Source organism: Zalophus californianus, chromosome 2, assembly GCF_009762305.2.
Source record: "Zalophus californianus isolate mZalCal1 chromosome 2, mZalCal1.pri.v2, whole genome shotgun sequence".
NCBI classification, from domain to species: domain Eukaryota; kingdom Metazoa; phylum Chordata; class Mammalia; order Carnivora; family Otariidae; genus Zalophus; species Zalophus californianus.
This window is the reverse complement of record NC_045596.1, coordinates 11667593-11683745: the sequence shown is the minus strand read 5'-3', so window position 1 is coordinate 11683745 and position 16153 is coordinate 11667593. Positions and strand designations below refer to the sequence as shown.

The window sequence follows — 16153 nt, the reverse complement described above, 5'->3', positions numbered from 1 at the left end:
AACATAATAAAAGGAGTCAAGGAGAAAATGTGCCTGAGGGTTGAAAACTCCTCTCTCCCATAAGCAGCCCACCTACTTGAACTCACGGTAGAGCCCTGTGCCCCCAGCCCCTGTTCCTCCAGCCCTAGCAGAGCAAGGACGTGGGGGATGTAAAGGAAGATACTCTCTTACCACTGTCACCTCCTCAATCCGCCGACTCTCCCATAAGACTACAAAATCTGAGAGGACAGGGCTCTGTCTGAGGCTTTGGCTGTTATGCCCGGGGCAGACTGTCCAACAAATGTCACTGAGCCCCTTTCCTGGTCAAAGTATTGTTCTGGGCACTGGGGTTAGGGTCCACTGGGAATGGAGAAGACTCAGTCCTGCTCTCAGGGACAGTCAGCAAACAGTTGCCTGGAGCATGCCGGGGGTGATGAATGCTCTGCAAGAAAACAGAGCCGGGGGTAGGACCGAGAATAGGGGAGGAGGTGGGAAAGTGCTCTTTTAGACAGACGGTCAGCAAAGGCCTCCCCCGACCTCCAGACCCCAATCTCCATCTCCACTTCGATGTCCAGCAGGCATCTCAAACTTTGCAAGTCCTTTGCTGATTTTACCCCAAACCCATTCTTTCCGCCGTCTCCCCTTCTCTGTCAATGGCAACTCTGTCTTCCCAGTTGCTCGAGTTACAAAGCTGACATCACCTGTCATGCGTTCAAAACTCCTGTTCAGTTCAGCCCGAAACCCTGCTGCTTCTATCTTCCAGATGCCCCGAGTCCCACCCCTTCTTTCTACCTCTTCCGCTGCTACCTTGGTCCCCGTCGCCACCACCACCCGCTTGGGCTTCGCCCCGGCTCTTCGCCTGTCTCTGTGTTCTGTCCTTGCACCTTCCAGAGCTTTCAGCCTTAAGTCGGAGCAGACCCTCCCTCGGTCCTCATCTCACTTGGACTGAAAGCATAGGGGCCCGCAGCCTCATCCCTTCTGGACTCAATTCCTATTTTTCCTCCTTGCTCACTCTGTCAACCACGCCGGCCTCCTTGCTGTACCTTAACCCTACTGAGCACACTCCTGCATGAAGAGCTCTAGGGGCGCCTGGGTGGCTCAGTCGGTTAAGCATCTGCCTCGGGCTCAGGTCATGATCCCGGTGTCCTGGGATCGAGGCCCGCATCAGGCTCCCTGCTCAGCGGGGAGCCTGCTTCTCCCTCTCCCTCTGCTCCTCCACCACTCGTGCTCTCTCTCTCAAATAAATAAATAAATAAATAAATAAAATTAAAAAAAAAAAAAAAGCACTTTTCTCAGGGATCTCCCATATTCCTCCAAGCCTCTGCTCAAACATGGTCTGGCTGGAGAGGCCTTCCCCTGACGACCCTTCATAAATAAGAAAGGGACAGGTAGGGATTGGTACCCACACTCGTCTGACCCCAAAGACCACGGTCTTCACTGCTACAACTCCCTGGTCTTTCTGCCACAAGGTTATGGAAGACATGGATGGAGAGCTTTCCTTGAGTGGGCACCAAAGCCTGGGATGCTCAAACGGTCACGAGGTATTCTGAGGTCGGCAATCAGTGAAGTAGGCGGCAACAGATGGGAGAGGAGTGGAAACACCACTAGAAGGGGCCAGAGTACATAGGGTCTTGGGACCCAGAACAAAGAAGGACTGTGGATTTTATGCGATGCTCATCACAGATTTCTGAGTAGGAAAGCAATATACAGAGTTTTAAAGAAAGATGAATGTGGCGGCTTAAAAATATGTCCATAAATTTCTCCAACAGACACACCTCTCTTTAAAGGGGGAAGCCTGATGTCTCTCTCCTTGACGGTGGGCTGGACTCAGTGCCATACTTGTAACAAATGGCAGAGGTGTGTGATTTCCCAGGCTTGGTTGCCTCTACCTTGCTCAGGGTGCACGGTTTTCTGCCCATATGTGTGTGTTTCCAAGCTGTTTGTATGGATTCCTCTTCTCCCAAAGCTCACTCGAGACTCCTGCACACCCTCCAGCCTGCACTCCTCTGTCCTCTGCTGTGCCCCTGGCCCTGCCTCAGCCAAGAGCCCTTGCTGTGCTTCTCATGGCTCTTGTCAACCCTTGTCCCTCATGTGTCTCGTGCTCTACCGTGCGTTGGCATTGTGAATGAAATCCGTCCTGCGATCTTGACCCCATGGCTGGCTTTCTGCTGGTCTTGACCTCTCATTTCTGACGCATGCCTGGCCCCCCAGGCTTCTTACCCACCAGGTGCCCCCAGCTCACTCCTCGGGCTGTTTTCTTTACCTCTTGGCCCACCAGTGCTGCTAAACTAGCAACAGCATTAACTCTACCCAGGGATGTCCAGACACCCACTCATCGCGACCTTGTTCAGGCAGGCAAATCTTAGCTTTGTGTTGTTCTCCTCTTCGGCAAATCAGAAAGGGTGTCTTTAAAAATTTTTCACTTTTGGACTAATGCGAAGTCCAAAAGTCTCTTAGCTTGAGAACAGCCGAGTCACTGTGCAGTTATCTACGTAATACACTAGTGTGTACTATTTGAGTATTTGTTACAATGCATACTATTTAAAGTACTTACATGCCTTTTTTGATTTCATCCTCACAACCACTCCCATGGTGATAGTAAATAGTAATTTTCCCATTTTAGGACTAAGGAATGAATCAACTTTTTATTAAGAGCCTGGGTGGCTCAGTCGGTTAAGTGTCTGCCTTCAGCTCAGGTCATGATCTCGGGGTCCTGGGATCAAGTACTGTGTTGGGCTCCATGTTAAGTGGGGAGTCTGCTTCTCCCTCTCTCCACTCATGCTCTCTCTCTCTGTCTCTCTCGAATAAATACATAAATAAATAAATAAATAAAATCTTTAAAAAGAGTCTTATTATTGGCCAACCCCTCTGACATTTTTTCCCTTGATTTAAAAGTAACTACTAAATGGAGCACCTGGGTAGCTCATTGGGTTGAGCATCCGACTCTTGACTCTGGCTCAGGTCAGGATCTCAGGGTTGTGGGATCGAGCCCCACGTTGAGCTCGCACTGGGCATGGAGTCGGCTGGAGATTCTCTCCCTCTGCCCCACATCCCCTCATGCAAATGTGTGCGTTCTCTCTCTCAATTCATAAATAAATAAATAAAATCTTAAAAAAATAAAAAATATAAAAATAACTACTTCAATATTCAATAGTTGTGCTATGGACTGAATTGTGTCTCCAAAGAATTCATATGTTGAAGCCCTAGCCCCTAATGTGACCATATTTGGAGAGAGGGCCTCTGAGGAGGTAATGGAGGTTAAATGGAGTTATACAGTGGGACCCTGATAAATAGGATTTGTGTCCTTATTGGACACCCGAGTGAACACACAGGGAAATGGCAGCCACCTATAAGGCAGGAAGAGAGTCCTTCCTGGAAACCCACCACCCGGGCACCCTGAGCTTGGACTTCCAGCTTCCAGAATTATGAGGATGTAGATGTCTGCCGTTGGAGCTACCCAGGCTATGGTATTTTGTTGTGGCAGCCTGAACTATGACAAGTTGTAATCTTCAATAATGAGTAATTTTGAGCATTTCGAAAGAAAAATGACTCTATGGGATAAAGTTTGGTTCTGTTTTCCTAATTTGTAACAGTCCTGTGATATCATCGCTCTTAGACAGGAACCACATTTTTCTTAGGGTTGGACTTTGGATGAGTTTGCTTCCAAAGCACTCTGGTTTCCAATAGTTACTTTATTCCCCAGCCCTGCTACAGGGAAACAGGGTAACCAATTGTGTAATGATTACTTAACAACGGAAAAGTGTCCCACACCTTCTCCTCTTGTCTAATCCACTTTTCACAAAAAGCAACAAGTAAGGGATAATCCTTTTCCCTACAATTGAGCAGCTAATTAATGGTGTCCTTGGTAGTGGAGGTTCTTGGAAGGGGGAAGAATGTGCATGTGTGTGTGTGGGTGTGTGTGTGGTAAGTGCAGGGGTCTTCAAGGGCCAAGACACTGAGACCCTCACAAGTTCTGTCAGGTCTTGCAACGTCTCATTCAAGCCCCACTTCTTGAGCTTGGGTGGCTTCCCAACCATTCACCCTCCCTTGAATTTCTACAAATTTGATCACCTGTACTATTTCTATTTCAAGTAACACTTCCAAACTTACGTGGCTATGTAAACGTGTCCTGAAGCTCTGTGTCTTGTCTCCTAGACAGGTGCTAACCAACAAAATTATCCATAGAGTTGGTGTGAAGTGGGAGGAGGGGTGGCGGCCACGGATGAGAAATAATACCCATTAAAAATCCCCATATGGCTCTGTGCTGATCACAGTAGGCAATTAATTAATAATTAATGGGGGGACACTTACTCCGTGGGCCTCGACGGCTGGTCATGCTCAGGGGGCGAGTGTCAGAATCTTCCTGCACAAGCTCCTGCTGGTTGAAGTGGGGATTTTCAGACACCATTTCCTCAGGGCCAGTGGTGGGCAGCTGTGGGCAGAGGGTCAGAGGTTGTTACTCGCAGGGCTTTGGTTGACTCGGATTCTATCTGGGGATGAGGTGGGTCACTCAGCGAGGGGACAGACCTTAATACTATTCAGGTCTAGATATCCGTGACCTGTCACCTGTGTCAGAAAAGGGGTGCCAACCCTGAGTTTGTCTGAGAGGGTTCTTGCGAAATTACCAAGGCATCCCCGAATAAAATAAATATTTCCACTATTTTTACATATAAGGTGCACAGCTCTGCAGAAATTGGGTGGAAAAGGGAAGCAGGAAAGTCATGGCCAAACTATGTGATCCTGACTCCAAATCATCTGGAAACAGCTGCCAAAGTGTCCCTGGATAATTCAGGGCAAAGAATAGCCTCTGGTTTCCTCCCCTGCTCCCTGGGGAGGGGAGGCTGGTGAGCAGAGGTGGCAGTGGAGGCCAAGGCTGAGAGACGGCCTTTGGTGCCAAACAAAGGCTTGCCTCTGAACTCAGATGAACTGTGGGACTTCGGGCAGCAAGTTACTTAACTGCCTAGCTTCCTCCCTTCTCCATCTGTAAAGGAAGGGCGGTGAAAACAGCCCATTCAACATTCATGGAGAGGCTTGCTGCTTCGTATCAGGCCAGGGGCAAAGCGTGGACATTGTGATTTAAATGAACAGCCTGGGCTGGATCTGAGGCACCGACTTAAAAACAAAAACAAACAAACAAAAACCACTCCCCCAAATTCCATTCTGAAGTGCCGCTGGGGTTAAGAAACGGTCCTCAGGATTTCTTGCAACGCCCCCCAAACTGCTCCCGCTCTGTGGTCTGCAGTCTGGGCTCCCGCATGGGTTTGATGCCGGAGACGGTACCTGGTATTAAGCTCTCCTCCCCATCCCCACCTCTTTCTCCTGTCCTGTCCGGGTGCACCCAGCCTGTCACCTCTCCTCGCTGTGCCTGTGGCCCTTGAGCTAAGGACTTGCACTCTTTCTGTCGGTGCTGGATTCCCTGCCCCGGCTGCAGAGCCTGGTCGGGGGGGGGGTTCCCCTAGGAAGGGGTTAAAGCTCCGTGCATGGCCACGTGACCAGCAGCGCCTCCCACGCCCTGGCCCTCCCCTGGGCTGCTCCATCCCAGCTGCGGGAGACGCAAAGGCCGCCCCTCGGCCGGCTTGTCCCAGCCGGAGTGTGCTGGGTAGGGGTGGAGGGTGGGGATGGAGGGAAGGGTCTCCTCCCTGACTTCGGCTCCCCTGGTGCCTTCCCCACCTCCCCACCTCCCGGCCACCCTCTGCAGGCATCCCCATCACGTGGCTCCTGGCTCAAAATGGCGCTGTCTCCCTTCCCTGCCTTGCTGGCATCTCCATTATTCCAAGCAAATTGCCTCTCGGCAAGATCTTCCCTGCCTCCCCTTCTCCGACGACTGGGGCTCCTGAACATAGGAATTTATTTACCTTGAGGAGGCTGGTCTTGCAGGGGGATGGATGCTCCCAGCCAAGGAGGGTCACTCCAGTGGAGGAGAGCTGGGGAGTGGTGGTGGGGGGGGCTCTGGTTTTAGACCGAAGCTGAATTTGGGTTTGAAATTGGAGAAAGGGGGAGTTCCCCATGATTAGTAGTCCTGCACTGCCATCTATCGCCAGCCTCAGTTCATGGCCTTCGAGGACAACACTCAAGAGACTCCGTCTTCCCTCTTGTCTGGACTTCTCTCTCAGGAGATGGGAGGAACCTCAGAACAAAAACGCCCAGGGTATCGACCACAGCCTCCTTGTGGGGGTCACCTGTGAGGCCCCACACATGTCCTACACCCCGCACCTTCCACCCGCATCCCTGCCTTTTCCAGGGGGCACCCCCAGGAGGAGGTGTGGTCCCCGGCAGGTGGGAGCACCGTAGATCGGCCGATGCACAGACACATGGTCCCTAGCCCCACCTACCCGTTTCTTCCTTTTTTGTCTTGCAACCTTTGGGGTCTTCTTCTGTCTTCCCACACCTGCATCCTCATCATTTTCAATGAACTCCTTTGAAAAAATGCAAAGGGATGAGTCATCACTTGGTCTGTGTGTCAGTTGGGAAACAAAACCCAGTAAGAGAGGAAGAGGGGTGCACTTTAGGTATTAACATTAAATTGGCCATCTTGCCCCCTCCCCGAAAGTTGAGTGCGAGAGAAGGGGTAGTAGCCACGGACTGAGCAGCCACCAGCATCTACCTACTCCTCAAAATAGGCATGGTCTTGAAAATTTCTATCCAAATGGAAACGTCATAAATGAGGTGATGTTGGAGTCTCCACTGCCCCAGATCCTTGTTTGTGCATAAGACATCCACTGTGCTTCCGGAGAGACTCCCTAGCCTCAAAACGCATGATCTAATAACGGTCAAGAACAAGTGAATCTGCCAGGACAGCCGGTATGTCCAGACGGAGGACCCCAGCACAGGATGACATCAGAATCAGATGGGGTTTCAAGGGCCAGGCTCCTCTGCACCTCCAGCCTCAGTCTGAAGTCCAGAATAATGAAGATACATGTTCAATCGCCATAAGGTTTCAATTTAAAGAAAATGTTTGCAGGTCTTTTTGAAAACAGAGAAATTCTTTCACAGTGCAAACTTTGTTTTCTTTTTCCGTATTACACTTTCTAAAGTTTTAGTCATAAAATGTTAGAGCTGAATGCTCTGGAGTGTTCAAGCTTTAAACTTCTCCAATTCTAGAGTTTTACAAACTGGGACTCAAGCACCTCTGGGTGTAAATGAGGTTGCAAGGTAAACCCGGACCCTCTCCCTGTTATACCGAATTCATTAGAAAGGTGTTCAAAATGAAACTGGGATTTTTTTTTTTTTAGAAAAGATTTTATTTATTTATTTGATAGAAGGAGAGAGCACAAGCAGGGGGAGCAGTAGAGGAAGAGGGAGAAGCAGGTTCACCACTGAGCAGGGACCCTGATGCGGGGCTCTATCCCCGGACCCTGGGATCATGACCTGAGCCAAAGCAGACACTTAACCAGCTGAGCCACCCAGGCGCCCCTTTTTATTTTGATACTGAAGTAAACTTGGAACACAAAGAATGGATTTTAATGCTATGATTTAAGAGTTCAAAGAAACATCATGCACGTTGCTGAGCCAGCCTCCCACTGCACATCCCTGCCCTTGGTCGTACAGCTTAGAGATGGCAAGAGCTTTGGTTAGCGGAGGGAACTGGTCCCAACCAGGGAATGTGCAGAGCTTGGGCTTGTCTTTTGTCCAAGGGACCTGATCTCCCCAACTTGCCCTCTGGGTGCAAGCCCCATTCTCACCGGGGCCTCACGATTCAGGGCCACCAGGTAGAGGGTGTTCTTATCTTAGGAGCTGGCCAACTTAGATTATAGGATGTTGATAAGACTGAGGTGTGCAATGTGGACCTTAATTCATGTTTAAGTTCTCACTGGCTTAGAATAGATTTGTGAGAAATCTGGGTTTTGTTTTGTTTTTGTTTTGTTTTTGCTTTCCAATAATGTTTTGATTCTCTATCAGTGGAAAACTGTCTAGTAGGACCGCAAATTAGGTAGGATGTAAACTCCATGAAGGCACAGGGTTTTGTTTGCTGCTGTATCCCCAGGGACCAGAGGCACAATAAATGTTTGTTGCATAAATGCATAAGCAGATGTAGATTTATGTGGTTTGTCAGTATTGGGTATCTTGTTTCAAGTGGGTTAGCTGCGTAATGTGTTCCTTCTGGCTTCAGAAGTCCTCAATAGAAAACAGCCTATCTTCTCCATTTCTGCCTCTGTGGTCTCAAGTCAGTGGGCCCTGGAGCCAGGAGAGAAGCTAGGCTTGAGAGCAGTAGCTTCTCTTGCATTCAGAGGTCTACGGTCTCCCAACAGGAGATGGTCTTCCTTCTCTGTTCTAGATCATGTTTAGTGATGTTTTGTACACGATGGGTTGGAAATTGCAGGACTCCTTGAGACAGAGGATTTTATTAGTGCTTATAATCTACGCTTATTACCTTCACTCTGACTTTCTCTACAAATCAATGTGCTTCAGCAGGTGGTAACTCAAGACCGCTGTGTGTTGGAATTCGTGAAATGGTGACCAAGGAGCTTCAGAGCATTCACAGAGAGGTGTGCCCCTGGAGAGCCTGCAAGGACGCTTTTCCTACACATCAGCCCCCGTCCCCACTGCGTGCCTGACACAGCACCCTCTGGTTGCACCAGGTGTGCAATAAATGCTTGTTGCTGACCGAACGTCTTCACTCAGAAACACGTGCGACATGAGTCTGTGCACACACAAACACACCTTTAGGGGAACATCTAAGCAACCTCTTACCTCTGTAATTATTTTTACTTTTTCTTCCTTGGGATTCATTTTAGCTGTGACGGCTGCTCCTGGACAGGGGGAAAAACACAAAAAATCAAGAAGTCAGACCTTTGAAAATCAGTGAAACATCTTTCTTACTATCCATGAATATGAAGCTGACCTCGATGGTTAGTGAAGTGTTGGAGCTGAGTAGATGTTTCCTTCCCAAGGAATATGTGCTTGCAGACCCAGATTGGTGGAAATGAGCCCCAGAGGAAAAGGAAGGATGCCAGACCCTTCTGACCCCATGAACCCAGCAGTAAGCCCAGCCATGAACCTGGCGCCACCGTGCAGCAGGTGGGAGTGAGAAAGAGTTCTGCCCTTGAAGTCAGAGGACCCTGGTGGGCATCCAGTTCATAGCTTCTCCTCTCCCCTCAAACCTCCACCTTCCCACCCCTTCCTCGCTCTCTCCCCTTGGCCTTGGTTCTCATTTCATTGAACAGAGAGAGGACACTAGAGGGGGCTCCCCCCACCACCTGCCCCTCTCCCACTCTCCTTTGCTTCCACTCACTACTGTGCCCATCCCTGCTCCCATCTAGGCTGGGACCTCAGCCTGTGTACCGGGCCCCTTCACATATCCTCCTGGGACCTTGAGCTGACAATTTCCCCCTTTCCTCTGGATAATCACTTCTTCCTGCTGTATTGGTTCATTTCCCTCTCTGAACAAAGTACTTCAATTGGCCTCCTCTTTTTTATTTATTTTTTAAAAGATTTTATTTATTTATTTGAGAGAGAGAGTGCGTGAGCACGAGTTGCGGGAGGGGCAGAGGCAGAGGGAGAAGCAGACTCCCCACTGAGCAGGGAGCCCGATGCGGGGCCTGATCCCAGGACCCTGAGATCATGACCTGAGCTGAAGGCAGACACTTAACCGACTGAGCCACCCAGGCGCCCCTGGCCCCTTCTTTAAAGGGCTTTCTCTGGACCTCTCTTCTAGCTAGTGCTCAATTTTTCAACCTTCTACAGGAAAGCTTCTCAAACCCTCTTTCTGAATCGGTTTGCTGGGCTGAGCACTCTGTGAAACTGCTCTTGTCGGGGTCTCCAGTGACCCTGCTTCATCACATCTAACGATAGATCCTCAGTGCTCATCTTATTTCGCCCTCAGAAGTATTTAGTAACGAAAGTGACCCATCATCTGCTTTTTCCTTGAAAGAGCTTCTTCACTTGGATCTGGGAGCTGCTCTTTCTTGGCATTCCTCCTACCCCCTCTCAGGCTCCTAGGCTGCTCTGTATCTGCCTGCACCGCCCGATTACCACATGGGGGCTTCTGCTGTGCCCATGCTCATCTCACGTAGTGGTCTTACCCTGACTCTTGGCTTTCAAAGCCGCCCGTCCACTGCTGCTCCCCACACTTACACCCCGGTCCCACGCACCTCCCTAGAGCTCCACACTCAAAGATCTGGATGCCTGATGGATACCTTCACTTGGCCTAACATGCCCCAGATGAAGCTCCATGTCATCACCCCCGAATCTGCTTGTGCTGCAACCTTCCTTGTTGCCATAGACAGAACTCATTTGTCTTAGGCCAGAAACCTTGGAGTCCTTGACTTCTCTGTGACGCTCATATGGCACACTACATGCCATCCACAGAAATCTTGTCAGCTTTGCTTTCCATTTATATTGAGAATCCAACCTCCTCCAAGCACCTCAGTGCACCTCCAAGCCCTCCACTGTCATCACCCTGGTCAGGCACACTTGTCTCCCACATGACCTCTTGTAAAACCCTCCTAACTTGTCTGTTTCCCACTTGGCTCACCTATAGTTTGTTCTTTGAAGAGTGTGAATTGTTTAAAATCCCAGTGCAGTCACGTCCTTCCTCCACTCAAAATCCAGCGACTTCCTTGTTTTCAACAGAGTAAAATCCCAAACGCTTTCAATTGCCTACAAGGCTCTACATGATCTGCACTTGAATCCTCTGGCCTCAGGGCCTTTGCATTTGCTGTTCCCTCTGTCTAGAACTCTCTTGCCCAAGATAACTGCACAGATCTCTGTCTCTTTTAATTCCTTCAGGACCCTACAGAGACCCTTCAGAGAAGTCTTCCCAGAACACTCATAATACAATGATAACCTGCCTCCCTCACCCTCTTGGAACTCCCTGACTGCCTTATAAGGATTTCTTTCTCCATAGTATTTATCACCTCTCTACATATTTATCTGTTATTGTCTGCACATTCCCATTAGAATATAAGCTACAAGAGGGCAGGGACATTTGTTCATTGTTTACCCCCAGAGCCTGAGTAGGGCATACAACAGACATTCAATAAATGAGTTTCAAATGAATGACTGCATCACTATTTATTGGCTGTGTCTCCTGTGGCCACCTTCTGGAGCCCCTTTAAATCTTCATTGTCCTCTTGGGGCTGCCGTGAAGATCAAACGGGAGGGCACGGGGAGAACAGCTGTGGCTGATGAATCATAAGCCCTTCCTAATATCCTGGGATCCAAATCTCAGCTGGACCCTGTCATTTAAGGAGCTCATCTGAGGTGTTCAAGGTTGCCCTGACCCTAATGGGGAATTAGCATATTCCAGGGACACAAAGCATCTGAAAATCTGTGGCGTCCCCTCCAGACCTCCTCACAGCCTCCCAGAAACGGCAGAAGGAGACTGATCACAGCAGCTCAGAAAATAAAAGGACAGAGGAGGTGATCCGGACGGAACGAAGGGCAGAGAATAAGAACAAAATGCCAACGGACGTGAAAGCTCTTTAGTGAACAACTCCGGCAATTAGGAGCTGGAAAAAAAAAGAACTGTGACGTATTTTAGGAAAGAAAGATTCTTTCTCAATAAATACAAAAAATAAAGTTAGATATGAAACAGACAGATGTAAAAATGAAAAATATAACGGAGTTTGATTTTTTTTCTCCTCATTCTTTCCTGATCATTACCTTTGAATGAGTTTCTCAGGAAATCAAATGACATCAAATTTTATTTTTTCGTGAGCACGGTTCCTAAGAAAAGATAAATCAATACTGCCCGACTTTAACATGCAGCTTGTCATCACCAAATGCATTGAGCCCTTGTTAATGCACTCCTATTGGCATCATCAAAATAAGAGCCACGATTTACTGCAGACTCACTTTGTGCTATCTCTAGATGTATTATAGCCCCAGACCTTACGACAGCTCTGTTGTACATGCCTCAGTTCCCATGGGAGGGACCAAGGCTTCCTCTGAGGTTAGCCTCTGGCAGGTTACACGATCTGTCCGAGGTTATAGTGATTAAATGTCACATTTGGAATGTGACCCCAAGACTCGCTGACCCCACAGTCCTCTCCATGCCACTCTGCCTCTCTGTCCTACTGTTTATTCCTGCTTTTGTAACGATGTTAGTGACTAGTCTATGTTAGTCCACTATCCTGGAAATACGTACAGTGGAAAATTGCAGAGTATTGCCCCAGTGAGAAAGGGCTTTGTCTACTTTAGGTCAATGATTTATTTAACTTAGTGCAGAAACCCAAAGACATTTTTTCTAGGGAAGTACTGATACCTTCATCCAAACAAATGGACTGTCTCTGAGGGTCATGAGTGGATTAAAGTCATAACTGGAGGACCCTGTGACAAATTCTACAAGATGGAGGGAAAAGAATGAAGGTATATGATATGGGATGCAGTGCAACTCACCTCGGGCTGCTTAAAGACTAACACAGTATGAGCGTCCTATTCCAAAACAGGATATTTTTGATAGTATAGAAATACTGAGACCTTTGTAAAACTATAGTATAGAAATACTGAGACCTTTGTAAAACATTATCTGAACGTGGGTTCCCATTCCAGCTCTATTTATCAGCTGTGTGATCTCGGGGCAATGTGTTCACGTCTTTGAGATACACTTCTTCGCCTGTACACTTGCGATGATAATTCTTACCTCCAAGAGTGATGATTCTAGAAGGGCTAGATGATAGAGTGTGTGGGTAAAACGCCTAGCATGAACCAGGCTCTCGAGGTGGGTAAGTGTTATCGTTAAGAAAAGGTGATGTTATAGAGGGAAAGTAGAAGAAAGGAGTGGGGATGGAAAAAGAGCTTAGAGGACAGAAGGGGAATCACAAGAAAGACCAGAGGTGACATTCAAGCCCTCCATTACCATCTTTGGCTCCCACTCCTGGCTCTAAAACACGAGGTCTTCACTTTCCCTCCCCCCAGCTGGGCCCAGAGCAGTTTTCCTTCTCTCTGGTGCTTCTGGCTGCGACATCTGTCACCCCACTGATCGCCAGGGTTGATTCGGCTGATCTGGCTGACTAGATGGATGTCCTTTTCCTCCCTTGCCGCTCCACGTGCGTCCCTCCTGAAGCTGTGCGCTCGGTCGAAGAGGACGAAATTCCCCAATAGGGGAGGACTGTTCTTCGGTCAAGGGTATATGAGTAGCTGTGCTCCCCAGGTAGAACCTCCAAACAAGCTCTCTGGTGCTTCTGAAACACCCCCCGTCCCAGCCCCACATGCCCATGGGCATTTCCTCTCTGTGTACTGTGCTTAGCTTGTTCTGTCCTAGACTGTGAGGGTTGGAGCCCGGAACCCTGGCAGGTGCCACACACACCCCTTCTAAGTTCATTATCTAATTCTACAAGGTAGTCCAGCCACAGCTTCCCTTTGTATAAGGTTAGTGACATAGAGCTTTATAGAATCATCTAGTCAGACATAACACACATTGCCCTGGAAGAGTACGTATAAAAGCCATACTTGAGCTGTGCTCTGTGGTCTATGCCCCGTGCATTTACATGATGAACTAAGGGCTCTCAGGCCCTCCCCAGGAGTAGTTCACTGTGCTTCGAGCATGTTCGACTCTTTTATAAATATGTGATGGCGCTTAGCTCCTTGTACTGTTAGCGTCTGTTTATAGATCTGTCTTCCAAGTAAACTCAGAGCTTCTGACCTGGTCTAATGCATTTCTGTACACTCTGAACTTTAGCACTTCGGTGCATTGTTCGTGCTCGATAAATGTTGGAGTGAACAACTCTTTAAATGTGCTCTAGGAGATAGACATAGAGAGATATTTCATTCTGGAGCTGAATTTGTTTGCAGAGAGGTTATATGAAAATCGAATAACAAACATGTCTTTCCCATGAGACTTTACTAGCTTTCCATAGCACCTCTCTTCAACGAAGGCAAACTAACAGCCAGAAGATTTTCTTGTGATTTTTTGAAGTGGTGATCTTCTTCCCTTTGTAATGGCTCTCTGCCTAATGCCAAACAGAATGAAGTTTGCGATCACTAGCACTTCACCCCTTGAACCAATTCGAACTGAAAGGCTCAGAAATGCAACATGCAGCAAATGTTTCTGGGACACCGGAATGCAACAGGATGGCACGAAAGTCCCAGAAAGGAAGCAGAGCAACCATCTGGGAGGAATTCCACCCAGGGGCATTGATGAGCCAGACTTCCATTTCCTGCAAACCAGACACCAGACAGCCGCTCAAATCAAAGCAGCCCGAGTAATGCTCAATGATTCAATTCCAGAAAGTAAAACGAAAATCACAGTGATGAGAACCCCTACACTTACAATTCATTAAATCCGCTCAGGGTGACAGAGGGGAGAGGCTGAACTCCAAGCCCGGGTCACTGGAGGCAGGACACCCTTGCTGCAGCCCTCTCCCGGTAAGAACGGATTACCTTACAGAACTTTACAAAGCACTTTGCAGATTCCGCTTTCTGGCATGAAAGGAAAAGTGGAGAGAGACGAGTCCTACTGTTGAATCTTCTAAAAGAATCCAAAGGGAAATGCTGAACGTTGGGGCGGCCCCGGGCTGCTCCCTGGGAGGCTGTAGCCATCTGGGAGCAAAAACACCCGCTTAGCAACACGTTCCTAAGGGAGGTCACTCGTGGCTTCATTTTTTTTTTTTCTTTTAAAGTGACAGGTTACTTCCAGTAGTGGAGTATAAACGTACTGGGTGAGTAGAGGAGCACAGCCGGCTGGAGAAGGACAAAGAGGAATCAGCCTGGGGCAGCTGATCAGAAATTAGGTGAAGCTTTAAGAGCCATGCCCTCCCTCCTGTCATCAGGGTCGCTGGGCATTTCTGGTAAAAGAAGGCGATGTTCAGAGGCGTGTGCTTTAGAATCATGCAAGGTCACCATTACAGGGCTGGGTGTCTGGCTTATCTGCAGAAAGATTCTGTGGCGATGCTAACGGGCACCAGTGAGTGTGGCACGGGAGTGTTTTCCAGTTAAATGTGGAGCTGAATGTAAAGGGTTAATCTTTGCTTATTCTCTGAATCCCACTGGAATCGCTGAAAGAGAATATAAATGGTATGGCTCAAAAAAAGCAAAGGTAATGGGAGAAGAGGCAAAGCAGATGGAAGAGTAATGGAATGAATAGACCAAGGAAACCCACACTCCAAGCTCTCTGGTGTGTGTGTGTGTGTGTGTGTGTGTGTGTGTGTGTGTGTGTATGTAAATGTATCCATGTGTGCATCTGTGTGTGTGTATGTGTGAGTGTGTGAGTGTGTCCTTGCCTGTGTGTGTGTGTGTGTGTGGGTGGGAGGAGGCAGGAAGTCATAAGAATGTGGAAATGAGCCCATCCATTTGGCAGGATTCCAGAGAGGATTTGGCTCAGTACTGTGTGGGGCTGAATTGTGTCCCTCCAAAAAAAGGTATGTTGGAGTCCTAACCCACAGGACCTCAGGATGTGACCTTATTTGGAGAGGATCTTGATAGAGGCAATCAACTTAAAAAGACGTCAGTAGGGTGGACCCTAATCCATTCTGTGTCCTTACGAAAAGGGAAAATTTGGGTGCAGAGAAAGACACGCACATGGGGAAGATGATGTGAAGATCCAGGGAGAACAGCATTTACAAGCCAAGGAAGGCCTGAAGCCACCAGAAGCTGGGAGAGAGGCCTGGAACAGATTCTCCCTCACAGCTCTCAGAGGAAACAAATCCTGCCAAAACCCGATTTCTTTTCTAATATTTATATTATATTACATTATATTATTATATTGTTATATTATTTTACTTTATTTCTTAACACCTGATTTCTTACCTCTTGTCTTCACAATTGTGAGACAATACATTTCTCACCATGTGGTACTTTGTTATGGCCTCCCCAGGAAACAAATATAGTCAGATATCAAGGCAAGTGGGGGCTGAAAATGCAAGAAGATGTGAAAGGCTCTATATAGAGGGGCTAGATCCTCAGGACCCTCCTTTACCCCTGGCAGCCTGAGAAATATGCCCATCTTCCTTACTCCCCTTTTCTGTACTTCCCCCCACCCCAGAGGAGATTGGAGGCTTGGAGACTACTTCTCTAGGGAAATTGAGCCAGAGACACTCTGCTCTCAAGTTCCCAGGTACAGCTGAGGGTGGCTGTGCCTCAGGGCTGAAAACTGGGTAGGAAATGGAGAGGAGCACAGGACTCTTCCCTTCTCACAGAACTGAAGGAACCAGACGTATACCTTTGCCTCTCCCTGTCCCGCCTACACCAGCACCAAGCTGGAAAACACGGAAAATTATTTTCTGGAGAAACAGAA

At 48.3% G+C, this 16153-nt stretch overlaps 1 protein-coding gene across 2 annotated transcripts in view; it reads right to left on the bottom strand.

Annotated features, from left to right (window-relative positions):
* CC2D2A (coiled-coil and C2 domain containing 2A) overlaps positions 1-14429 on the bottom strand; it is a 131570-nt gene extending 117141 nt beyond the window's left edge. For both annotated transcript variants that reach the window (XM_035726273.1, XM_035726274.1), the window contains exons 1-4: positions 14302-14429; positions 8671-8729; positions 6312-6395; positions 4291-4411 (exon numbers count right to left, since the gene is read on the bottom strand). In XM_035726273.1, coding sequence (XP_035582166.1) covers positions 4291-4411; positions 6312-6395; positions 8671-8709 — 244 coding nt within the window. In that variant the 5' untranslated portion in view covers positions 8710-8729; positions 14302-14429. The remainder of the gene's footprint in view (positions 1-4290; positions 4412-6311; positions 6396-8670; positions 8730-14301) is intronic.
* Positions 14430-16153: the final 1724 nt, after the last annotated feature.